Source organism: Chrysochloris asiatica, unplaced genomic scaffold (assembly GCF_000296735.1).
Source record: "Chrysochloris asiatica unplaced genomic scaffold, ChrAsi1.0 scaffold00021, whole genome shotgun sequence".
Classification (NCBI taxonomy): domain Eukaryota; kingdom Metazoa; phylum Chordata; class Mammalia; order Afrosoricida; family Chrysochloridae; genus Chrysochloris; species Chrysochloris asiatica.
This window is the reverse complement of record NW_006408539.1, coordinates 11227922-11253727: the sequence shown is the minus strand read 5'-3', so window position 1 is coordinate 11253727 and position 25806 is coordinate 11227922. Positions and strand designations below refer to the sequence as shown.

Sequence of the window (25806 nt, the reverse complement as noted above, 5' to 3'; positions counted from 1 at the left end):
CTTCTGAAATTCATGTCCCGTAGACCTTTGAGAATTACTCTAAGTTGGTGCTGGAAGAGAAGAAGGGTTGTAGTTGGCCCTTGGCTGCCTGACGTGACAATAAGATATTAAGTGATCCAACAGATAATGAAAATCTAGAACTCCTGATTGCTGTTGTTGTTGAGTGCTGTGAAGTCACTTCTGACTCACAATGACCCTGTATAGGTTTCTGAGGCTTCCCAACATGATAACAAGGTATAGCTCCAACAGATGGTAATGAACACCTAAAACTACAGGAGTCCTGGTGTGGCGATGTTGGGTCAGCACTGGACTTCAAGGTCGGTTTGAACCTGAAGGTTGGCGGTTTAAGCTCACCAGCAGCTCTTTGCAAACCCTATACAGGATGACTGTGAGTCAGAATTGACTTGGCGGCACTTAAACAACAACAACAAAATTGCTGGTAGTTGTTTTTAACTGTTGGGGAAACCCTGCCACAGCCTGCGACAAAGAAAATGGTCTTGAATGGCAGGGAGCTCTCAGGGTTATCCACACGGGGCTGCCCACGTACCTGCCCAAAGTTCTCCTCATGTGCACACACGTACCTGCCCAAAGTTCTCTTCATCTATACAGAACATGAGGTCCAGCTCAGTGGGGTCATTTTCTAAGATCCACTTCAAAGAGTTGTAATATTCACTGTCCTACAGAATTGACACAGAAATTAAAAATAAACCTCCTCCTCACCAACAAATACAAACTCATTTGACTTAAATAATTAAATCCTTCTAATGTAACTCCCATTCAGAATGTTCAAAAATTGCCAGGACTCATTAACGTAGTGTTTCCCAGCTCCACCCCAAACCGACTTTCTCTTTCAATTTAAAATGGAAATGGAAAAAGAATGTTTGGGGAGCATTGGGTTTGAAGCTGAATTCTGGAGATGGTGAGCTGCCCCCTTATGTACTGATCTCTAATACTACCCATCTTTAAAGAAATGAAGTCCCGGTGCACGCCTCAGCCTGGAGGGACCCTGAAAGCAGGTGCTGAATGTAGTCAGTAAGTCACAAAAGGGCAACTCTTAAAGGATCTTATTTCTCCAAAACAGGCAATTGCATACAGAAACCAAAGCTTACTCATGGTGACCAGGGCTGTGAGGGAGGGGCGAGGGGATGTCATTGCTTGGAGAGCCTGAGTTTCTGTTAATGGTGGTGGGATCATTCAGAAATGTGGTGGGATCATGAGGAATGTAATCAACGTCACTAAATTTTACATGTAGAAACAGCTGAATTAGAAAACATTTTGGTATGTACATTTCACCTCAATAAACAAACAAGGAAACAAAAACTTCCCATCTTTTAAGTGACAATATCAGAGGGAAAATGAAGGGAGGCTGTTCTAGATCGTTAAATACCAGCGGTTTGAAGTCACGTTCCTTCCTGTCTCTATTGCTCTCTGCAAGTGGACTGAGGCACACAGTTGATTCTGGCTCATGGCAGCCAAAGAGCACAGATCAGAACAGTCCCATAGGGTTTCTGAGGGGGCAAATCCTTAGGGAAACCCACAGCTACATCGTCTTCTGTGGAGCAGCTGGTGAGTTCGAACTGCTGAACTTCTGGTTAGTAACTGAATGTCACCGGGGCCCTGCCCCTATCTCAGAAGCTCGGATCAGGTGCCGTGAGAGTGCTCAGGCACAAGGACTTAGCTACTGGGGAAAACTCTATCAAACTGACTTAGAATGTAAGAGAAATCTGTGCGTTGTTAGGGTCCTCATTACGCAGCAATAAAAGCGGATGGCACAGATAAAGGGCCAAAGCTGAACAGACATTGAAGGCAAACCCATCCATAACTGGAAAATCAACAGAGTGCATTCAGAACCCAGCTACCATCCTCCCTCCTTCCAGGTGGACACCCAGTGGGCAGCGCTCGTGAGGGTCCAGTATCCAGCTCCTGTGTCCAGTCCAAGTCATAAGAGACCCCGCTGGCATCATAGCAAGGCTGAGGGTCTGCAGAGGCTTTCCGCATATGCCCCCAAAGACAAAGACGCTTCCCTCCAATGGTCCCCTAGGGAGTGTCGGCACATATAGTCCTGAGGCAGATGTGGGGGAAGCAAGTAAGTTAAAAGACAAACAAGCACAAAGCACTTCGTGAGAAGAGCTCTAATTTTTGTCTTTATAGAAAATTTGTTCACCTCTAAATGTCTGTCTAGGTAAAGTGAATAACCGTAACATGAAAACTCAAATGACTTCTCCAGTTTCTAACTCTTCTTCCTCCTACACTGTCAAACCAGGAGCTCCACAGTGTCTCGGGTACTGTGTAATTACTCTCCCCTTTGTCTGCTACTCTAGCCTTTGGCCTGTGTGCCGTATTGTGAGCTCAGAAGACAGAGGGGAAGCGATGACTCTGGAATCACTCCGCATCTGCTGTCTTGGATGGATGCACAGGCTACTTCAAACACGTCTGATTCCTGGGAAGGCAGTGATGATTACTATGATTGGGTGCACCTGTCCTAAAATACTATGCTTCTACAAGATAGGCACAGTGATTAGCTTATTACAAGAATTAGGCTGATAATTGACTTGTTAAAGCAAATATTCCCTGTTGCATCATACTGAGTAACCAACACCCACAGCTATAAATGCTGTTTCAGATATTCGTTCTGATGAGAATGTCCAGCGGGGGGAGGATCGGTAACACTCACCACGGATTCCATGTCATTCAGTGTAATCTGCTTCCCCAGCATCATTTTGTAAAATGGTCTAATGAAGAAGCCTAAAACAGGATGAACACTAGGTTTAGTTTCAAATCTTTGACGCTGATGGGTAGCAGAGCATGAAGTAAAAATATAACCTCCTTTAAAGTGGGTGAAAGCCCATGACAGATCAGGGATCAGGGAATCCCTTTCATGATGGATAAGTGAATGAACAGGGTCTGGTCGGGGGTTGAGGGTTAAGTAATAAAGAGAGCAGATGTACTAATGGAGGTGAGACTAGCTGCTAGGGGTCCAACAGGCTCATGGGCGGTGACAACGACAAGCTGGAGTTTGTCATGCAAATATGACAGGTGAACTGCGGTAAATACTGGAATACTGAGCAGATAAACAAGCCCATGAACTGGCCAGTGGCTTGACAGGATAGATGGGGGAAGAGAGGCCAGAGACAGGACTGGACCTGCACAGCTTCCATGTGGGCCCAGAGTTTGGACTGCTCCCTGAGAAAGCTAGATGGAAACTCCACTGTATCTCAGTGTTATTGCTCAGGCAGTGATGGGAGAAAGGACAAGAAAAGGGCAGGTTGGTAATGATCTACAAGACTTGTATGATCTTCCAGGTGAGAGAGAGGAAGGCAGAAAGGATGAATCTACCTGTCGCCTCATAGGAACTGCCAGTTCCCTTGCCCGAAGACAAAGCATCATGTTCCTGTCACACTTGATGCTGAGCCAGATCTAAATCCTCAGGCTCACTCACCCTTCACTCTCATCCCAGTCCTGTTTCTAATCAGTCAGCACTTCCTGACTCCCATGGTGCAGTGCACACTGACTAAACACCTCTGGTGCCTGTTGCTCTCAGGGGCTGTGGCACTGGTTCCAACTCATAGCAACACTATGCACAACAGAACGAAGCACTGCCCAGTTCTGCGCCAGTCTCTCAACTGTTGGTTGCCATGTTTGAGCCATTGTTGAAGTCACTGTGTCAACTGATCTCATTGAAGGTCTTTCTCTTTTTGGCAAACCCTCTACTTTTCCAGGCAAGATGGCTTTCTCCAGGGACTGGTCCCTCCTGATAACATGTACAAAATATGTGAGACAAAGTCTTGCCATTTTGCTTCTAAGGAGCCGTCTGGCTGCACGTCTTCCCAGACAGATTTGTTCGTTCCTCTAGCAGTTCTTGGTAAATTCAATGTTCTTTGCCAACACCATAATTCAAATGCGCCAGTTCTTCTTTGGTCTTCCTTACATATTGTCCAGATTCCCCTTGCAAATGAGGTGATTAACAATCTCATGACTTGGCTCAGGCACCCCTTAGTCTTTAAAGAGGTATCTTGGATTTTTACACCACTTTGAAGAGGTCTTCTGTAGGTTTGCCCAATGCAGTATGTCATTTGATTTCTCTACTGCAGGCTTCCAAGGGCACTCAATGTGGAGCCAAGTAGAATGAAATCCTTCACAATTTCTATCTTTTCTGTGCTAACTGTGATGCTGTTGCTCATTGGTCTAGTTGTGCATTTTTGCTTTTTTACACTGTTGTATAACCCAAGCTGAAAGCTGTTGTCTTTCATCTTCATTAGTAAGTATTTCAAGCCCTCTTTGCTTTCAGCAAAGAAAGGTTGTGCCGTTTACATATCACAGGTTGTTAGGAAGTCTTCCTACAATAATCTTGATGTCAGGCTCTCCTTCATATAGTACAGCTTCTTGGATTGTCTGCTCAGTACACAGATTGACTAAGTATGGTTAAAGGTTTACAACTTTGACATGCACTTTTCCTGACTTTGTACCAGGCAGTATCCCTTTACTCTATTTAAATGCTTTCCTCTTGGTTTATACACAGGTTCTGCATGAGCATAGAAAGGTGGTCTGGAATTTCCACTCTCTGCAATGTCAGCTACTATTTGCTGTGGCACAGTTGAATGTCTTTTCATAGTCAATAAAATACAGGTCTTTATATCGTTCTCTAAGGAGCTCTGGTAGCGTAGTGGTTACGAATTGGGCTGGGAGCCGCAAGGTCAGCAGTGAGAAACTACCAGCTGTTCCGTGGGAGAAAGATGAGGTTTTCTGCTCCCGTAAATATTTACAGCCTTGGAAACCCTGCACAGGGTTGCTATGAATCGGAACCGACTCCACAGCACATAACAACAACAACAACAACAACATCGTTCTCTGCTTTTAGCCAGAATGACACCCATCTGGTATCAGCAGTGACAGCCTTCATTCCACGTCCTCTTCTGAATCTGGCTTGAATTTTCGGCATGTCAATCATTTTTTTTATTATTTTCAGCAAAAGTTTACTAGCATGTGATTATCAGTGGTACTGTTCATTAATTTCCTATTCCAATGGGCCACCTTTCTTTCTGGAATGGGCACAAATATAGATCTCTTCCAGTTGGATGGCCAGGTAGCTGTTTTACAAATTTGTTGGCACAGGCAAGTGAGCACTTCTAGTATTAAATTTGTTTGCTGAAACATCTCAGTTGGTATTCTGTCAATTCCTGGGGTCTTGCTTTCGTCATTGCCTTCAGCGCCACTTCCAACTTCTTCCTTCAATATCATTGGTTCTTGAGCATATGATGCCTCCTGAACTGGCTGAACGTTGACCAATGCTTTTTGGTACCATGATTCTGTGTACTCCTAGTATCTTCTTTTGATGCTTCGTTCAACATTTTGCCTATATTGTTGTTGTTAAGAGCTGTGGAGTTGGTTCTGACTCACAGAGAGACTGTAAAGTGTTTCCAAGGAGCAGCTGGTCAGTTTGAAATGCTGACCTTGTGGTTAGCAGTCCAGTGCTTATCCACCACGCCCACAGAATCCTTCAATATTATAACTTGAGGCTTGATTTTTTTCTTTCGTTCTTTCAGAATGGAAAATCCTTTTGTGGTTTTCTAGCTCCAGGTGTTTGCACGTTTCATTATAATGTTTGATTCTGTCTTCTTGAATTGCCCTTCAAAATCAAGTGTCTCTTGAAATTCAGTGTGTAGGTAGGTAAAAAGGATGAAGCCACAGTGGCAGATGTGTAGACAGTACACACTCAGAATACACAGTAGACAGTGCTGACCACACATATCTGTGAGCACCTTGGTCTTTAACGGTACAATTCCTGGACAGCACCAGTGTTTCCTTTTGCCTGGACCCTCTGGCTCCCCATTTGGCCTGTTGCATCCATCACTCCCTCCACGGAGCCTAACTTGGGGCCAGTCCTCTCTCGCCTGTGGTTATCAAGACTTGCCTCCTTCAGGGCGTGGCTGGTCCAAACAAAACATCCTTAACTTTTGACTCAGATCTGCTTTTCCTTTGAATATCTGTGTATAGCGCTCTGCTTGGACTCTATAACTGTGATCCTTACCACATTCCCCTGCAGCAGCAACCAACACTGTCTTTTCATTTTGCAGAAGATGAGAAGCTGACCTGCTTCTAAGAAGGGTGAAGTGAATTTCAATAGTCTGAAATAGTCTAGTGCATGACTCCCACGTTGAGAAAGAAAATGTTTCTTTTCTATTTCCCTCCTTCCCTCCATTCCCTACCTGCCTACCTGTCAAATGTAATTACCTTCTAATCAGAAGAAACATTTACTTCTGCCACCAAAAAAGAAAACACTGAAACCAGTGATTAAAATCAGCTAGCAATTAACAGTAGAACTATATTAAAGGAAAAGCACAGAGGGTGCATATCAATTATTCATTGGAGTAGTCAAGGCCCCATAAATGCCGTGAACACAATGACCACTCTCCTGGAAATCATTCCACCTAGTGAGACTACAAATGCCAACCTCAAGTCTCATGCCCCATCCCCCACTTCCCATCACTTCACCCCCAAATTCTTCAGAAAGATTTGATTCTCTTTTCTCATGGATGAGTTCTGTAGTGTTCTCTTAACTACACTGAAAAGACCAGATGCATAAGCAGTCTTGATGACGAACCCACAGATCAGTCAAATAGGGGGCCTGCCTTCTACCATCCAAGATCCCTTAAAGTCCACCGTGACACGTGTGTTGTAAACAAGAGTCAGGCTCTTCTGCCCCCACAATGAGCCAAGGGAGAAGGTTCTGGCTGAGTCACAACACTGGTTTGACATTATTTACAGTCTTTTCACATTAAAAACTAATTTGGGGACAAATGGAGCAATGGCAGGATACTGGAAGGATTAGATCATTTTAATTAACTTTTCAATTAGTGTTTCCATCTGTCACTAACTCTAGCTGCTGCACAAGGAAAGTTATTCTGAAAAACACCGAAAGTGCAGAAATACAAAATGTTCTGTACTTTAAACTTAAGGTTCAAAAATTATCTAAAAAACCCTTTTTCTATAAATCTCTGTAGGCACCATATCTGCAGTATCCAAATTAAGATGTTATCAGGATAAAGACTTCCATTAAGGACAAAACATAACAATAATTTATGGACTTACAAAGAACCCGTGACGCCTCTGATTAAAATCTATGTCATGAGAGATAAGTTCCCTAATGGAAAACCACAAGGCACACTGTCCTATTTTTGTGACTTCAAGACATGACAGCAACTTACCATCTAAGAGTTTTCCATGAAATACTGCCAGACCAGCAACCCTCCCAATAAAAGTGAAGTAGGATAAATGGTCTTCATTACAGAGGCCAGAATTGGGATTGATCTGAAGTGTATAGTTGTCTCTATGGGGGAGGGAGAGAGAGAGAAGATATGGCCAATTCAACTCTTAAATATGAAGTCAAGAATCTGCGTTTGTCTTTGCCACCTGCCACCCAGTTTTTATAGAGCACTTGCATAAAGGAAAAGGTCTAGATTGGAGGATATGCCTTATTGTTCATTAGTTATGTCTATGACCAGTAATGAGGTCTAATAAACCTAATAAGTATGCCCTATAGACCCAGTCAAAGCATAACCAAATGTTGATATTTGACCTACAAAAATGTCACTTTCCTATATAGATTGACCAACATCTGAAGATAAGAAATTGTAAATCAAACGGGTTGCACAGGAATTCCCAATCAAGTAATGAAGGACTCCTGGGAAAAGCTCTTGGGTTGGGGATATTAAGATGTTTTCCTACTGGATCAATCCATACTCTATGGAAGCACCACACTACCCAGAGAGGGTCTCCAGGGAAATGGAAAACCTCTAAATGTTTACACTTGCCCTTCTCTGGTGTCACAATCATGAGGACCGGTGGTGTTAAGCTGGGTCCTCCAGATGTGGCTAAGAGGTGAAGACCTCCCTTCCCCAACATCCATGTCAGTGGTTTCATCCATTTCCCATAGTGGGCTTTCTTGTAACTCACAGCTATAACAACAGTGAACAACTGAGTGATTCTTGGATGGAGTATTAAGAGAAGGAGGCATTGAGGCTGCCTTCCAAACAAGTCCTGAGGTCCCAAGTATTGTGGTAAATAAAAGAAGCCTGTATCCCCTGAGAGCTCAGAGTCAGATCGATGTGAATGCCCTCCAGCAAAGTCAACAACTATTCCACAGGGGGCCCAGATCCAGCCGAAGCCTTTGAGAGCGACTGAGTCTGCCTCAGTTTCCATTCTTGACATCAATGGGATCCTGATGCAAGAAAGGAACTTAGTTCTTCTTCTAAAGGTCCAGGGTGTGATTCTGAAGCAGGGTCGCCAAAGTCATCATCATTTAAAGACTATGAGTTCAGAAACTATCCTTGTTCATAAAATGATACCTTTTTCTAAATTTTGACACAAATTCCCCACTTGAATTAACTCATTACAGATGAAAATTGCCTCTCGTTCCTTACCATAATTTCCTGGGCACATTTTCAATTTCAATTACATGAACCCAACAGACTAGAGAAGAATCAATTATCTGTGTTCCTGGAGTCCATTATTTTGCTGAGCAGTCAGAACCCATTCGAGATGTACAGGGGGCCAGTGTGGCGGTGGTATTGAAATTAGCAGCATTAATTAATCTCAAACTAGTGAGCTACTTGTTCTTTCGTTTAAGAATTAACCAACTTCAGTTGCGGAACATACTGGAAAGGTACTGTAGACACTTACGTTGCAGAGTACTCAAAGAGACCGTAGTAGGGATTGAACATCTCCTTGGATAGTAAGAAGAACCATTCTCTGGCCACGCCTCCATAGTCAAGACCTTTCTCTGATTCAAATTCAATCCACAGTCTGGCTTTTAGGACATCTGGTCTCTTCACAGACATGATTCTCCTATATGACTCTTCAAATATGTTATTTCTGTGAAGTTTCATTTCAAATCTATTCGGAATATCAGCCTACATGAAAGAAAGAACAGCACACCATCAGACAGTGACTCTACACCTTTATTTCCTAACAGAAAAATACAACAAAGGGAGAAATGATGGCAGTCTTTAAATAATCAGTGACAAATGGCTCCGACTGTGGGCCCTCCTCCTCCATGGGTTGTTTCTTGCACAGATGGAAAACCTGACTCTGTCGAGATGGGACACAGCACGCCAGCTGTTGTTCTGGCTGCGTCTGTACCCTGTGCTGCAGAAAGGCTGGCTGGGGAGTGGGACACTGTCCTCAAATGTGGGGTACCCATCCGGTCAGTTCTACATGTTGCTCAGACAAGAGAGGGACTTCAGCTCCACCAATCAAAATGCATATATAACCCTTAGCTAACCAGGCTGAGAAGAAGCCTCCTGGGGTGCAATGGCTAATAAGGTGGTCAGGTAGCTGAAAGTTATTCTGAAGCAAGTACCCCACTCAAAAGCTCTGTGAAGAGTTTGGGGTGAAGGGACACGGGAGTACAAAATGTTAACATTTTAATTTCAGATACTGTCTGCAAAACTCAGCTAGATTTTCTCAGGTATAAACTGCCAGTGAGACTTTTAATCAGAAAATCACACTTCATCCTAATCCTGTCAAACACGAGTATTATTTAATCTTCTAAATTCACAGGGAAGGACTTGAACATTTTTCTAACATGGGTCCAGGCTTTATTTGGAGGAAACCATAAATAATTAGCTAGGCTTCTCCAGATTTTTTTTTTTTCTTGACTAAAAACTGAATTGAATTGTTTTATAGCCCATCAAAATCATGTCTTTATTTATTTTTAATGTATCAGATAAGAAATTACCAGCCATGAGTTGCCATTTCTGTTAAGAAGAAAGTTCACAGGAAGATCCTGGTGGATCAAAGGGCAGTGAAATCAGGAAGGAAAGTTTTTAGTTTACAAATAAAAGTGGCAAACACTTTGCTCTCCCTGAGGTAACTTTGGCGGACACAATAAATGATGAAGACATTTTTGGAAAACATGAATACTCACAGGTTTCTTTAATTTTTTCCTAAAGTAGTCATATTTCTGCTTAAATTCCCGGGAGTATGGAACAGCCTGGAAGAGAAGTTTATAGATATAAAAAATGCAAACTATACGCTTGAGATTTTCCACAGACTGAGCCAACACACCAAGTAGCTTAGGCTTCATCAACCTTAATTTCTCACTCTCCATACTGTCTGTGGGCAATGTTTATACATGCACATAGGAGAGTCCTAGGACTCCGTGGGACTAGTCAGGACGGGAAGGGGCTGTCACTCCTGAAAACAACTACACTGATATTCAAGAAAGTGCTCACGCAGGCATATACCAAAGGACTGGAAATAGGGACTCAATACAGATACCTGGAGACCAATGTTCACTGCAGCAGGAGGGAGCGTGTTTGGTTGATGTAAGAACAGTGATGGGGGATTCAGCGGAAGAAACAATTTCCTTTCATCGTATAACCATGCCGGCTCCAAGCAAACCCAACCCACTGTCAAACCCAACCCGATTCTGACTCAAAAAAGGTTTCTATAAATCTTAACAGGAGCAGCCAGTCTCATCTTTCTCCCATGGAACTGCTGGTGTTTGGCACTGCCGACCTTGCTGTTAGCAGTCTGATGCTTATCTTTTAGCACCACAACCAAGACTCCAGCCCTAAAAAACTCAAACTCTAGGGCACAATATTACAACCACTCTGTGAACGAACCTAGGAGACCTCTGGTTAAGTGCTCATGCTTAGCTGAAGGGCTGGAGGTTTGGACCCACCAAGTGCTCCATGGGAAAAAGATGCGGCAGTCTGTGTTCAAAGATTTACAGCCTTGGAAATCCTATGGGACAGTTGTACTCTTTCCTATAGGCTCGCCCTGTGTTTTCATTGGCTGAATGATAATGGGTGTGCTGGATGACAGACCCTCTCTCCTCTCCACTAGGAGTTTCTTCACAGTCAAACACAAGAATTTGAACTGAAATTTTTTCTCTTTCATTTCTTAGAGTCTTGTATTTATTTCTCCTGACAATGTTGAAAAAATGCTTAAACATTTATCACTGTGTTTACAGATCCAATTGTCTTAAATGACAAACTTCTCAAGGAACATATTTCTGAAGGTTGTCCCCCGTCTGTGACAACCGTCCCCCCTCGCTTGATTTGCGATCTGCTGAGTGCGGACAAGATGTGGGTGGGACAAGCAGATGCTGAGATATTTCTGACCTCTTTTCTGAGGAAGGACGTATGCAAGTTGAAAACTCATTATCCTACTCCAGTTCTCATCTTTTCTCCCTGGAGGTAGTTCTTAGGAAGGAATAAGAAAAGCAGGCTTTTATTACGCTTCACCTAAAAGGGTTCCACAGCCACTTACAGAACAAACATGAGAGAGCAGAGGCTCGGCTGAGAACGAGTGACACATATTCGATTATCCATGTATCGAATCCACCAAGTGACTTGTCCTCTCTTGAAAACCTGGCATTACTTTCTTGTATACAACTGAACTTGTAAAATAAGGCTACTGGGGAAATCAAAATTATGTCTGTTAATTAAAGTTCTTTGTTGTTATTATTAAGTGCTGTCTAGAAGGATATCATGTTTGGTAAGGTGGAGGGTCAGAGAAAAAGAGGTGGCAGCATCGATGGACTCAAGTGTGGCAACAGTGGTGAGGTTGGCCCGGGATCGGGCAGTGTTCCGTTCTGCTGTGCAGAAGGTTGCTATGAGTCGGTACTGACTCGACGGCACCTAACAACAACAATCAATTCCAACTCATAGTGACTCTGTATAGGGTGTCTGAGGAACACCTGGTGAGCTAAAACCACTGACCTTGAGGTTCAAACTGACATTGCAGTCCAGCATATTAACCCGCAGCACCACACCAGGATTCCAAAAGCTCTTTAGCTTTGTATTAAATGTACTTTTTGGGAAGGTGGGGTTGTACAAAATGAAAACCAGATTTTATTGTCCAAGTTGGCACTAAAGGTCTTCACGCCTGTCCTGATGCTCTCACGGCAGGGCTCATGCTGATGTGGAGAGAGGTCATACCAGCTTACCCGGGGCTCCTGCCCTGGTCTGACTTGCTGGGACTTTCGGCCACACAATTAGCTTGTCTGAGTCACTGAAAAATTGGTGATAACAGCATCTGCCCTGGCTTCCTTAGGGGGCTGTGGAGAACTTCAAATGAGCTGATATAAAGTTCTTGGGAAAGTACAAAGTGTTACCAAACAGGAGGTCATGTTCGTGACAGCAATATGTACATGCACTCTTCAGAATGCTTGTTTGTTACATAAAGAACATCGCTCTACAGAGCTGCCAGAGAAGGTCTCCTCTCCCTACAAGTGTAAAAATGATGTAGCAACCCGTAGCTAATATTTCCGAAGCAGAAGAGATCAGCGTTAAAGAAATAAGATACGCGGGAGAAAGATGAGGCTGTCTCTTCCTGTAAAGATTTAATGTCTCAGGAACCCTATGGAGGATTGCTATGAGTCCGAAGAGACTCACTCCATGGCAGTGGGTCTGGCTTTGATTTGTTGGGTCTAGATAGGACCTTATGGGTCTGGGCTTTCATCCTCCCAGGAGGACAGAGAACTTGGCTCATAGTCTCTGTGGTGGGAATCCAGGAAAGAGTTCCATGTTCAACATCTAACATTTGAAAAGATGACAAACAGTTCTATTGACCACCCCAGGAATGTTACAAGGAAATTTACCTTCTGTCCAAGACCATAAGTGTGTGTGTGTGTTTTATTTAAACATAAATAAAAATTATGTTTAAAATTTCCTCCTGTCCTTTCATATCCAAAGGACAGGAGGGAATTTTAAACATTAATTTATCCCACTCTTAATAAAGGAGAGAAGAAAATGTTTATTTCTGCTACCATTAGCTCTTTTAATAACTGAGCACTCCATGCAAAGGTATATGCTTCAGTACCTCATCTGGAGGGAGCAGAGGGGAGTACTATTACACAGTGTGATTCCACCTATCCCCAGGTGGATTAATAGTATCATACACGAAAAGCATTCTCAGACACAACCAGGTTATTATACTGAAGAGCATACTGACCGGACCAGTAATAGCTGGGTTCTGCAGTCTGGGGTCTTCCCACTGAGTAATTTTGCTATCTGAAAATTAATTAAAAACAAAAATCAGCACATTAGTCAGACATTCTATGGATAACAAAAAATGGTTTGGATTCTTCAAAATCTGCCCAGGTGTCACTAAGTTCTACCCCCCACCCCCAAATAAGGTAACAATGTATTATTTTAGGGTTAGAAATAACTTTTGTACTCTCCGCAGCCAACCCTTTGCATTTTGCTTAGTTTAAAAAACAACAACAAAGTGCACACCAAAAGAAAACCTATTCACACTGGTGCTGGCAGGCAGCCTGCCAAAATTTCCATTACAAACCCCTGTTCTTTCAAGGATTTATAACTTGAACTTGTTTTACATTACACTGGAGAAAGAAAGGGAAAAAGGCATAAAAAGACTTACTCCCTCCAAAAGGTTCACAAAACACACACAAAATCTTCCTCATTTTGAATGCTTTGTCCTTCACTTCTTGAGCTGAAAACTGCTGTTTTTTTCCAATCAAGAGTCCTACATCCACCACACGGGCACAACGCGATGTGTGTCACTCATACACACACCAAATAAAGGCATGAGAAGCCTTAACCCCCAAGAAAGGTTCACAGGCTCTTTTCTCTTTACAAATGCTCTGTCCCTCACTTCTACCTCTGAAAACCACTTTTTTTATTTTCAGTCAAGAATCCCACATGCATCACATGGACACTCCATTGTGTGCATCACTCATACACACGGAAACAAAAGGAAGTTTCCAAAAAATGAGACTTCGATTATAGCAAAGGAAGATTCTAGAGAAAGGTTTCCCTTGTGATCAAGCTGGCTAGAGGTGGTTTTCTGTCTCTCCTAAATGAGTCTGTGTCACCTAGAAGGTTCCACATTACCTACAGACAGTGGTGCAGATGATGACAGAACAAGAGCTGCCGGGGCTCACTTGGGGCTGTGAATGTGCAGAAAGAGAGCCCATGGACTCCTCTATCTGTGTGGGGGAGTGGAAGGGAGGGAAAAAGAAAGCGTTCTTTTTTGGAGTTTTAGGAAATCTAAGCAGGTAGCTTCCCCTCTCTCTTCTTCTGCACTGCCTACGGAGGAGGCGGCCAACTTGACCGGCATCATGGCTGCCCTCAGACTCCTGGTGAAGCCCAAGATCATCAAAATAAGGACCAAGAAGTTCATCCAGCACCAATCAGATCGTAATGTCAAAATTAAGCATAACTGGCACAAGCCCAGAGGCAATGACAACAGGGTGCGTTGAAGATTGAAGGGCCAGATCTTAACGCCCAACATTGGTTACGGGAGCAGCAAGAAGACAAAACACATGCTGCCCAGCGGCTTCTGCAAGTTCCTGGTCCACAATGTCAAAGAGCTGGAGGAGGTGCTGCTGCACAACAAATCTGACTCTGCAGAGACTGTGCATAACGTCTCCTCCAAGGACCACAAAGCCGTGGTGGAAAGAGCAGCCCAGCTGGCCATCAGAGTCACCCATCCCAAGGCCAGGCTGCACAGCGAAGAAAAGGAAGAGACAGTCTATTTTTGAGTTCTATGTGTGCTAAATAATACCATAAAAAGCGCTGCCATCTGGCATCTTTCTCTCAAAAAAAAAAAAAATCTAAGCAGGTAAAATGGAAAACAAAAAGGACAAAGGGAAAAAAAAATTTTTTTTTTTTGATAAAGTAAATAAGGGTAAATTGCTGCAATTTGATGAACCTGACCTATACTCATGGAGGTAGTTACTGTAAATACCAACAGAGAGGGAAGGAGTCTTCACATCAAGTATCAATGCTATCCCCTCTGTACGCAGGGTAGATAGGGACCGGCAACTTAGCCGTTGGTTACCTAAAATGAGGGGGCGATAAAGGCATGAAGTGACTGGCTTACAAGGTTTTAGGAGGGAGTTTAGTTTAAGAGTGTGTGTGGGAAGATAGAGTCCCCACTGAATAGTTTTCATTTTGTCTAGATGAGTCTGGTTAAAAGAGATGGGGTTAAGATTCTTACGACTCAATAGTAATTGTTATCATGACTAATTGTGACTGTCACAATTGTAAAGGTAGAAGTTTCGTAATAAAAATGGGGGAGTAGTTAATCTTACAGTCCAGAAACAAAGGATCCTAGGACCATCAAGGGAGAAGAGCACAAGCAGAATGCAGGACCTTATCCAGAGAAGCAGCAACACCAGAGATGGAGACAGAGATGAGGTCACGGAGAGAGGGAACAGCAGAGGACTCTAGATTCATGGAAAGAGAGGGGCTGAGAGCTGGTGGCCAGGAGGCAGGCTTGCAGAGAGTGTGCCCTTTGGTGGTTTGCATTATTATATATGCCTGAGTGTTTTAAAAAACAAAACAACAAAAAAAGAGCTAAAGTGAACAGAGAGAAATACTGTTATCTGATGGTACAAGGAGGGAATTATAACCATTGTAATGAAATAAGGTGTATGATTTGTTGTATGTAAAACTGATGATCTGCGCCCTGTAAACTTTCACCGAATTCACAATAAAAACTTAAAAAGAAAAAGGACAAAGGATACTGGACATAGCAGCTTTGCACTGCACAGCGGGGCATATGGCTTACATGTAAGGGCAGATAGATAGATGCACAGGCTGATACTCAGCTTCTGATTTGGCAAGAAATGATTTGTTTGAAAAATAAAGAAAATGGATTCTGTCAAGATCCTGGATATCTTTGTAAATGAGCTGGTAAGAATAACAAATGGATTTGGTTATAACCATAACAACTCCTTAAAAATGTTTGGCAATGTTATTTTAATTAAGGCAGAAATGAAGAAAAATAAAGCTTCCTCCTCACAGGCGGAGTGTAGAACTCTTACTTTGCTCACACACCATTGGAGAAGGTATGTGGAATGTCTCAATTACTTGAGAGTGCCTTGATGGAAACAAAAGGCATTTTCAGTCCCTTACCTTGGAAACTGAAGACTTTTAATGAAAAACAGAAAAAACACGCTAGTACAGGAAACATAATATGCTGAGCAAAAACTGGGCTTTTATGTATGTACCAACTTGGCTTATAACCATATTGACTGGGTCACGTCATCAAAGCAGAAAATGAGTGACACCCGGATCTTCCGATCAGACCCGAACCAGACTAGACACGATCTGAACACAGATTTCCCTGATGCACTTCAAACCCAAATCCACCAAAACAGAATCCAGAACTGCCCCAGACCAAAAATTGTGGGAGTAATTCTACATTCCAAAATGTTACATTGCACTTGGTGTCTGAGTCAGGAATTCAGCTAGGCTCTTCCACCCTTTCTCATGACGCCCCTCTGCTGAGGCTTCCTGAGCGCTCCCTCTTCCACCTGACCTATGCTCCAGGCTCTGCTGCCCCCAGTCCCACTCACTCTTTCTGCAGCTCTACTGAAAAGACCTTTCTAGAGAACAAAGGACCATTGCCAGTCCCCTCTGGACAGTCCCTTGGAGCTCCTGGCAGCGTTTCAGTAGGCACCGAGTTCCCAGACCTAGCAGACACTATGATTGGACCTGTGTGCCCTGCAGTTTACCACTGCTGCCTTTCTCACTGGACCATTTGTCTCGTGACAATGCCGCACTTCTGAGAACACAATATGTTGGCATTGTTCAGTGCCCTTGAGTCGGTTCTGACTCATAGCGACCCTGTATAGGGTGTCCGAGGAGCGGCTGGTAAGCTTGAACCACCGTCCTTGCAGTTCAAACTGACTTTGTTGTGCAGCACATTAACCTGCAGCGCCACACCAGGAGAACACAGTATAATCCTCTCATATTCATAAACCTGCACGTGTTTCTCTGCACCTAGAATCACTCTTCACTGTGCTTGCCTCACGGATCTCCATCTGTAAGGTTCTTGCATCCTCTTTTCCACTCCTGGTGCCCAACCTTTTCCCAAGAAAGCATAATGTCCTTCTGCTGCTACATGACGACTGGCTCATTTCCCTCCTCAATTACAGCACTTACAATGCCTATGAACATTCCAAGTCTTTCCAGGGCAGGGACTACTGTGCATTATAGTCAATACTGTGGTCCCTTCTCCCCCATTTAATATAGTTCCCAGTATGGAACAGACCTTAATACCCTTCTGTTTTCTTTTAAAGATTGAATGACGCTGGTAGCGGAACTAAAGTTCTTTTAAAACAATAAAAGCTTTCAAAACCATACACAATTCTGTGTGGTTACAATAAAGATCAATTTTTCAGCTAAGTTCTGTCAAAATAGAAACATATGGTAGACGCTTACCAATTTTCCCCTTTGAACTTTGGAACTGGAATTTTTTTAGGGTTTTAGATGTTATATTTCACATCAAGGGACAGGAAGGAGAATAATGAGAAGCTCAGTTGAGCTTCTCTTGACTGGTTTGCTAAGCTCATCAGTAGAAAAGATGAAAATGGAACTTTAAAACAGTGACGTTTAATGTGTCCCCTAGTTAGTATACAAGATGCCTGTGGCCAACTACTCAGCCACTGGTCTGATTTAAAAATGAATGACATCATTCCTAAGAGAGCTAGAGATTCACCTTCAGGTCTGTCCAACATTTTACATCAAATCTTTACATCAAATCAGAGACACAGGAGCTAATTTAATGAATCAAGGAGTCTGAAGAGGAGATTAATAGTCACTGTTCATTCATTCTGAAATCAGATCTTTACAATGGTTGGACATGATTAATAGTCACTGTTGATCCCTTCTGAAATCAGATCTTTACAATGCTTGGGCATTTTTGATCTTGAAAACATCTACCTTCTGAAAAAAAGCTCATGAAGCAGGGAATAAAAAATCACCTAAGAGTCTGGGTAGTGCAAGCAGTTTGGAACCTATCAGCTTGTAATTAATCTAAAAGTTGGTGGTTCAAAACCACCCAGCGGCTCTGTGGCAGAAAGATCTGGTGAACTGCTTCCAGGATTGTTGCTGTGTGTACCATCAAGTTGGTTCTGACTCATAGCAACCCTGGATAGGGCTTCTGAGACTGGCTGGTGGGCTTGAGCTGCCAACTTTAACGTTAGTAATTCAGTGCTTATCCTACAGCACCACACAAGGGCTCTTGAAAACTCTGGGGTTAGTTCTATACAGTCACACATGGGAGCTCCATGAGTCAGAGGCTGACTTCCCAGAAGGTGACATTTATCTAATGAAGACACTGCACCATCCTGCGTAAACATACATCCAGTTAGACTTGGAGAGAGGATGACTCAGTAATTCTGAGATGACAGCTCTCCATACTAAATGGCACAAGTATAGTTTGGCCTAGTCCCTACCCTCTGCCATGAGATGATAGATCTCTCTAGAACTGGATGTGAGCAAATGGTTTAGAAAGAGAGGTTCCATCATGAAGAAAAGGAAATTCATAAACATTCTCCACTAGGAAATTCTTAAATCTATTTTGGAATGTACCTGGCCAGCCTGACAAAGCCTTTTTATAAGGTCGCTCTTCTGTATGTTTCACAGACTGAATTTGGGGGAAATGGAAAGAAATGAGACGATGTCTTATTTGTGGTCCATTTCACCGCCTTCCATTGCGAAAACGACAAACTATGGAGAACCAATGGAAATGTTGCATTAACACGATTTTCCTAAACAGATCTTTTTCTGTGTAGGGAAAACTAATTTACACTGTACCTGGTTAAGAGAACCTTCTGGTAGGGTTGTGCAAAGGGAGATTTCAAACTCCATGTATATGATCACCAGCATCACACTAGTAGAGCTCAGATCTGGAGTCTTTGGGATGCAATTAATGTGCTCGACTGCTATATAAAAGGCTGCTGGCTGATGTCCAACAAGAGGTGCCTTGGAAGAAATGGCTGGAAGTCTACTCCTGAAATAGCAGCCACTTGGACACACAGTTCTACTCTGACACACATGGGTTGCTATGAGTCAACATGGACTTGATGGCAAATGGTTTGTATACCTCTGATCAACTAGGTTCTGTCTGTGGTCTATTTCACATCATTCAGTTCCCAAAGGTTGTTTCCAGCACTGCTCTGGGCACAAGGAATGGGGAAAGTCTGAAATGATGATTAGATGTGGTGGTGCGCCAATCAGGAGCAGTGCATGAGCTGACAAACTTCACGTAACCATCTTCTGCCTCCCAGGAGTCACGAGCTGGGAAAGTCTAAGGCAGTAGTCACAGCTGCTATTTTTCTGGAATGTTCTCTACACTTCCTGAATCGTTCGCCTTCAAGTTGCCATTTATCAAGCACCTGTACCCACTGCTGTCACTGTCCAGTGGATTATGACTCATAACGACCCTGTAGGGTAGAGCAGAACCGCTCCACAGGACTTTCCAGACTATATGTCTGTATAGAAGGAGCCCTGGTTTCATAGTGGTTATGAGTCAGGCTACTATTCTCAAGGTCAGCAGTTCAAAACTACCGGCTGTTCCACGGGAGAAAGGTGAGGCTGTCTGCTCCCATAGAGATTTACATCCTTGGAAACCCTATACAGGGTCACTATGAGTCGTAACCGACTCTACGGCACACCACCACCACGTCTTTACAGAAGTACTCTTTCTCATCTTCTTCCTGTGAAGCAGCTGGGGGATCTGAACCACTGACTTTGGTTAGCAGCTGGGCACTAACCAGCGCACCACCAGGGTTCCTTCCCTCAAGTACCTGCTACGGGAAGTGCTTTAGAAAGTTTGTAGCAAAATGGGATGAGAGGATGAATGCTTGCCACTCACGGACCAGCCCGCAATTTGTTTGGTTTCTCATGTACAAACTGGACCCAGCCCTCTGCAATGGTAGTTTTCCTGTTTATAGCTTAGTGTGGTGCATTCAGAATCTTTCAAGTTCTTCTGAGGCTGACTTAAGCATCAGACCACCAAGCAGAACGTGATGTCATCCTATGTGTGATCCCTGTGGGTGCAGGCCAGGCTTATGCTGTCGCTCCAGACCTGGCTTTAAGAAAATATCAGAGTCTAGCCCCTCTCGTAATCTGCACCAGCTCTGGTAAGATACGATGACTAGCTCATTAAGACGAGAAAGTGGGGCAAGCACATAACATTTTAAAGCACGCTCCATGTCAGCAACGTCATGCTCACTGTAAAATTTAGGGAGAGGAAGTACATCAGTATTTTACTGATCAACAAGAAGAACTAAGCCTCTATACCTTGAAAAGGCCAACTTAACCCAGAAGACAACCCTCTCGCTAAAGGCACTTAGGTTCTCTGTTTGTGGTTTAGCTTCTGAGCCTCTTGCTATGCCAGATGTGAAGGTCAGCCCTCCAGAACACCTGGAAGAGGAACCAGGGCTCTAAGATGGTGACACGCTCCCTCCCATGGGGGCGCCTCACAGTCTGACTTCTCACCAGTGTGCTTTTGTTTAGTAAGAAAATGTGGGAACTGGGTCCAGATGTCCTGCTTCTGAACCAGATGGGAACAAACTGGATTGTTACTCAACCACATGCATCATTGGAACCTCAAGTCTACTGAAACCCTCTTTTGAGTATACCTTTTCAGAAATTGTCAAAGATACAAACAAATAGGAACCCCTGAAGGGCTTGCTACTTCAAAAGAGGAGGAGGAAGACACAAACAAAAACAAAACACTGGCTGAAAGCAAATCTTGATTAGTTTTCACTTTTAGTTTAAATAAGAAACCACACACTTATTCATAGTGTGGGATCAAACGTCTACACAGTAAAAATACCACCACAATGTCAAGAAAGGAACCACAGATATATTAGTGTGTTGGGTGCAAGGAAACATGCTCCGAATAGAAAATAAGGTTAGGATGGGCGTTTTTACGGCAGTGACATCTGAACACATCAGAAGCTTCAAGCACTGCTCACAAATCCATTTGAGACTAAGTCATCATTTCTAATCTTATTTTCTATTACGAGTGTATTCATTAAAAGCACAAAAATCAAGGGGCATCAACCAAGATTTTCTTTTTTTTAATTAAAGAAAAAAAAAAAAAAGACAGGAAACGTTAATAGGCCACAAGCTTGGGTGAAAGCTTGATGAGCTGGTTTAAAGCAAACTGGGTAAAGCACAGTACCGTACGAGGGCACTGAGTCTCGGGGGCCACTCTCTCCACATAACACCTGGCTGCCTGAACAAAGAGTAAAGTTACAATGCTTTCAGCACAACACCTGGATTCCTCCACCCCACCACCTGCAGGGCCTGTGTGAACAGAACTACATCTACTTACTGTGATCGATATAAAACGTTCGGCCATCCAAGTGAATTCTTTCTTCCCAACCAGGCTAGTATTGGGGAGGAGTGGGGGAGACAGCGGGGTGGGAAGTGGTGGTGGAGGGAGAGAGAGAAAGAGGTGGAGAAAGAATATGAAAAAAATTGTTAGCTGGCAGTTCCCAAAACAAAGGCAACATTTTGAACTCCAGGATGCTTTTTTATTCTTCTTTCCTCGGCATGTTTTGTACATTTCAAATACACTAAATACAAACATTTCAACTTAACTCATGACAACATCGGCAGGACTCTTGGCAGATGTTCAGAGGTTTCAGATGCATGTGAGATACTCATTATGTGAGAAGCAGGAAGCTGGTCCCTATTTCAAAGAGCAGCTTTAGCAGACCATGAGACAGTTGAGTTTAAGGCTGAGGAACTCATTTAACGAAATCAGTCTTTAGAGAGTATTAAAGGGAAGGGAAGGACCAGTCATACAGAACTGTTATAACACTCACTGTATGTAAATTGCTATCAGGTGGCTGAACAACCGAATTCTGGCATTCCCTATTCTGAACTCCCACTTTTCAAACTCAGGAACTAAATAGATCTGGATGTCTTTTTCCAGGCAAGGCTGGTATGCTCTTAGGTTGAAGTCCATGAATCAGCTTACTATCTGCACTCCCCACCAAGACCCAGGACACTAACAGAGTCAGAGAGAGTTAGTTGCTAGGTGTGATGAATAAATCTTCCAATTTTCCATCCATCTACCACAGAGTATAAGCATAAAGGTTCTGCAAGTTCATTATTGCAAAACAACAAACACAACAATAAAATAATTCCCAGTATCCTTCCATTTAAAAATAGTCTTAGAGCCCAGTAAGGCTTTATTTTCAAACAGGGATAGATGGTGAAAATTTCATTCAAAATTCACTTCAGAGTAAATAGCTGAACTCCCACTCAGGCCCCCAAAAGAACAAACTGATATATATGTGAATAAGAAATTGAGTTTATAAAGAGTCACCAACAAGGGGAAAAAAAAATCTCTTAAAATATCTACAGGCTAAATGACTTATAGCAACCTTCTGCTTATGCCTTTTTCTCCCACTGTTTTAATTATTTTTGTTCCTACAACTAAATCAGCAATGTGGATGGGACTCAGTGGTTGCTAAGCTTTTAAATAAACGCGTGCTGTGTAAGTAGCCAACTGTAGAGAATGTCTCATACACATGCTAGTTACAAGGTCTACTTATTGCATCTAGCAATTCTGACACATCTTTTATAGTACTGGGTGTTGTATGAACCTTGAATCTTATTAAAATTCAACCCAACACCCAACTCTATAAAGAAATACAGGCCAATGGGACCGAGAAGCCTGAAGAAAGAGAAGACCCAGAGGGAACTCCATCAACATTTGGTGGATAGGCCCACGTGCCTTCAATGTACTCACAGGAAGAGGCCCGAGATCATTGGGATTTAAAGACGCCTTGGATCGCATATGTACCGGAAACTTCAGGCGCGGATCTTCCTGCAACAATAATGCAGAGGGCAGATGATGTTAAGTGGGACTAACCGTGGCAATTACTGGCTCCTTCCCTACTGGAGCTGTGAGTTCCAGGCAACAAGGGTTGCTGGGCATGGAGGTACATGCCTGCCTACATGAGGAAGGGAAGAGCCCATCTTTCTGCTCTTGACAGGAAGCCTGGCTGACTCCACTAAGATTCTACTCTTCTTTCTGGCCTTGGGGAAAGGGGGAGAGTACAAACGAAATCAACATAAGGTTAACTATTTCCACCCTCGAAACCTTGAACAGGTGAAAACAAAGAGGGGCTCTGAAATGATGTTACTATGGAAACCTGGATGGAGGGGACCAGGGAAGGTGGGTTCTCCTCCACACCCGGGAGAAGGACCATGTTTGGAGCTCTTCCTATATGTTCTGAGAGTTTGTATCTGCTCTGCTTCTGAGACACGCAGCTTTCCCAGATACAGTTGGCTTCAGCATGTAACATCACACACCCTACCCGAGAACTTGACCGAGATCCTCATTTAGGTCACATTTTAAAGCTGTGACATAGTAGATGTGTTATCATTGATGAAAGTCTTGCCATGACCCTCCTAGGAGGCTGGGCACTGGGTCTCTGTTTCTTTGGATGAGGAAACAGTTTCAGAGAGAATGAAGATCCATCCAATGGATCTACCCACCTCTCACTTATTCAGGCCCAACAGAAATGCAACGTTAACTCAGAAATTCTTTATCTTTAAACTCAAAAGGTTAGGAAATAAATGACAAAGCTCAGCACAACACATTGCCAACTTTAGATTACAGGGAGGAAAAATCGTTATCATAGATTACATTTGATTAGATTCAATCAGCTGTATCAAAACCTCTGCTACTCTTAAATTACCAAAAAGCTTCCTACTGCAAGATTTTTCCAAGCCAGCAGTGTAAACCAGTTGTATCACTGGATAGAAACATAGACTTTTGCAACAATCACACAAAAACAAATCACCTTTGTTAGCAATGGCTCCAACAATTTACCATAAGCACTGACCCTGAAACTTACTAACATATTTCTTAAGGGAGAAAGTGCAGGCATAAAAACAGGCCCATTATTACAAAGGTGGACGCATCCACTGTGACTAGAACACATACAGTGCAGACGGATATGCTAAGTAGATTTTGTTGTTGTTAAGTGTCCCTGAGTTGCTTCTAACTCAGGGATACCCTATACAGGCTTTCCAAGGAGCAACTAGTGGGGTTGAGTGGCTGACCTTGTGGTTCATAGTCTAATGCTTATCTGACAGCGCTCTAGCAGGAGTTTGTATACGGTTTGCTGGGTAGTTATTAAGTGCTGGTGAGTGGGTTCCAACTCATACAGACTCTGAATATGGTTTCCATGGCTTTAAATATTTGTAGGAGCAGAAAATACTCCTGTGGAGTGGCTGGTGGGCTTAAGCCACAGACCTTGTGGTCAGAAATTCAGTGCTTACCCTATGACTGAGCTCCAGTATAGGGTTTATTGTTCCTCAGAGCTGTCGAGTTGATGCCAACTCACAGGAAGCTTGTGTAGAATTTCCAAGAACAGTTGGTAGGTTTGAATTCCTGACCTTGTGGTTTGCAGTCCAGTGTTGATTCTATAGCACCACACCAGGAGTCCTAGTATAGGGTATATTGTTGTTGTTAAGTGCCATCTAGTTGGTTCTGATTCATAGCAACCCTACGCGCATAGGGTTCCCAAAGAGTGGCTGGTGAGCTTGAACTGCTGACCTTTCAGTTCGAGCCAACCTTACAGTCCAGCACATTAACCCACAGCACCATACCAGGACTTCAGTATAGGGTTTGTTGTTAAGTGCTGTCGAATCAGTTCCAACCCATAGCAACCCTGTATAGGGTTTCCAAGGAGCGGCTAGTGAGCTTGAACCACCGATCTTGTGGTTCAAACCGGCTTTGCAGTATAGCACATTAACCTACAGTGCCACACCAGGACTCAAGTATAGGGTTTGTTGTTGTTGTTAAGTGCATCGAGTCGATTCCAACCCATAGCCACCCAGCATAGGGTTTCTGAGGCTGTAAATCTTTATGGGAGCAGAAAGCCTCATCTTTCTCCAGTGGAACCGCTGGTAGTTTCTAGGTGCTGACCTTGAGATTAGCAGCCTGATTTGTAACCACTATACTACCAGAGCTCCTATAGTATACGGCTTGTTGTTGTTAAGTGCCATCGAGTCGAATCTGACCCATGGTGAACCTGTATAGGGTTTCTGAGGAGTAGCAGGTGAGCTTGACATCGACCTTGCAGCTCAAACAGCTCTGCAGTCTGGTGCACACCACAGCGCCACACCAGGACTTCATAAGTATAGGGTTTAGAAGGACCCAAAACTAGACAAAAAAATTGTGACAGGTTAATTGCAGGCAGAGGAAAAGCTTAAAGCACTGAATGTCACAAAAGCTACCTGCTCAATGGACTCTGAGCTATACCCTACATGACCACTGGCCAACAGGTTTAGAGAAAGCCTGGACTGCTATCCAGAGAAGGCTGTAGGGTTCCCTGCCATAGGCAAGGCTGGCCATGCTTAGAGACCAATCACACACAGGTTCTGATGAGGCTCTGATGAAAGACAGTTAACCACCACTTTTGGTAAAAAGCTGAAGCTTTAGAGAAAAAAAAAGCAAGAAAGAAATTACAGACAAATGCTGGGGGTGGGGAAAAAGGGCATGAAAAAGACAAAAAATTTCACAGGTCAGCTAAGATGGGTGTATACAGAAACCCAGAATTTGCAGAATGGGAGCATCAGAGGCCCTGAGGGGTCGTCTTCTTTTATTCTTCCCCCAGTAATTAGAACAAGTGCAGTTGCTGCCATCCATCAAGCTTGGGTCTCACCCTCCCATCCAGCCCTCCCGGCAATCCCAGGAGGCAGGCACCTGGGCAGCTGAGGGAGCAGGTGGTGAAGTGATGGCCAAAGCCCCATTTAAGTTAGGGACAATTGCAGGGCTGAGCATTAGCTGAAGTAACGAGGTCTCCAATGATATGGGCAGAAATGATGGGATACGAAAAACATACTCAATCTTTCTCGTTCCTTTCCTTAGTGGTGTGACGATGCACTGGACCGCAAGGTCAGCGGTTCACACCCACCAGCTGCTCCTCAGAAACCTTACACAAAGTCATGGAAAGGCACTTAACAACAACAACAACTCAGCATAGTAGTAGCACTCTGTAGCTAC

General features: G+C 43.4%; 1 protein-coding gene across 5 annotated transcripts in view; it reads right to left on the bottom strand.

Moving 5' to 3' along the window:
* NEDD4L (neural precursor cell expressed, developmentally down-regulated 4-like, E3 ubiquitin protein ligase) overlaps positions 1 to 25806 on the bottom strand; it is a 272916-nt gene that overhangs the window by 16309 nt on the left and 230801 nt on the right. For 4 of the 5 annotated variants that reach the window (XM_006837521.1, XM_006837523.1, XM_006837520.1 and 1 more), the window contains 8 exons: positions 22537 to 22614; positions 21109 to 21163; positions 12961 to 13019; positions 9926 to 9991; positions 8680 to 8909; positions 7206 to 7327; positions 2675 to 2745; positions 582 to 677 (listed from right to left, as the gene is read on the bottom strand). In XM_006837521.1, the coding sequence (XP_006837584.1) occupies positions 582 to 677; positions 2675 to 2745; positions 7206 to 7327; positions 8680 to 8909; positions 9926 to 9991; positions 12961 to 13019; positions 21109 to 21163; positions 22537 to 22614 (777 nt within the window). Of the gene's footprint in view, positions 1 to 581; positions 678 to 2674; positions 2746 to 7205; positions 7328 to 8679; positions 8910 to 9925; positions 9992 to 12607; positions 12611 to 12960; positions 13020 to 21108; positions 21164 to 22536; positions 22615 to 25806 lie in introns of all 5 variants that reach the window. The other variant, XM_006837519.1, reaches the window with a different exon arrangement.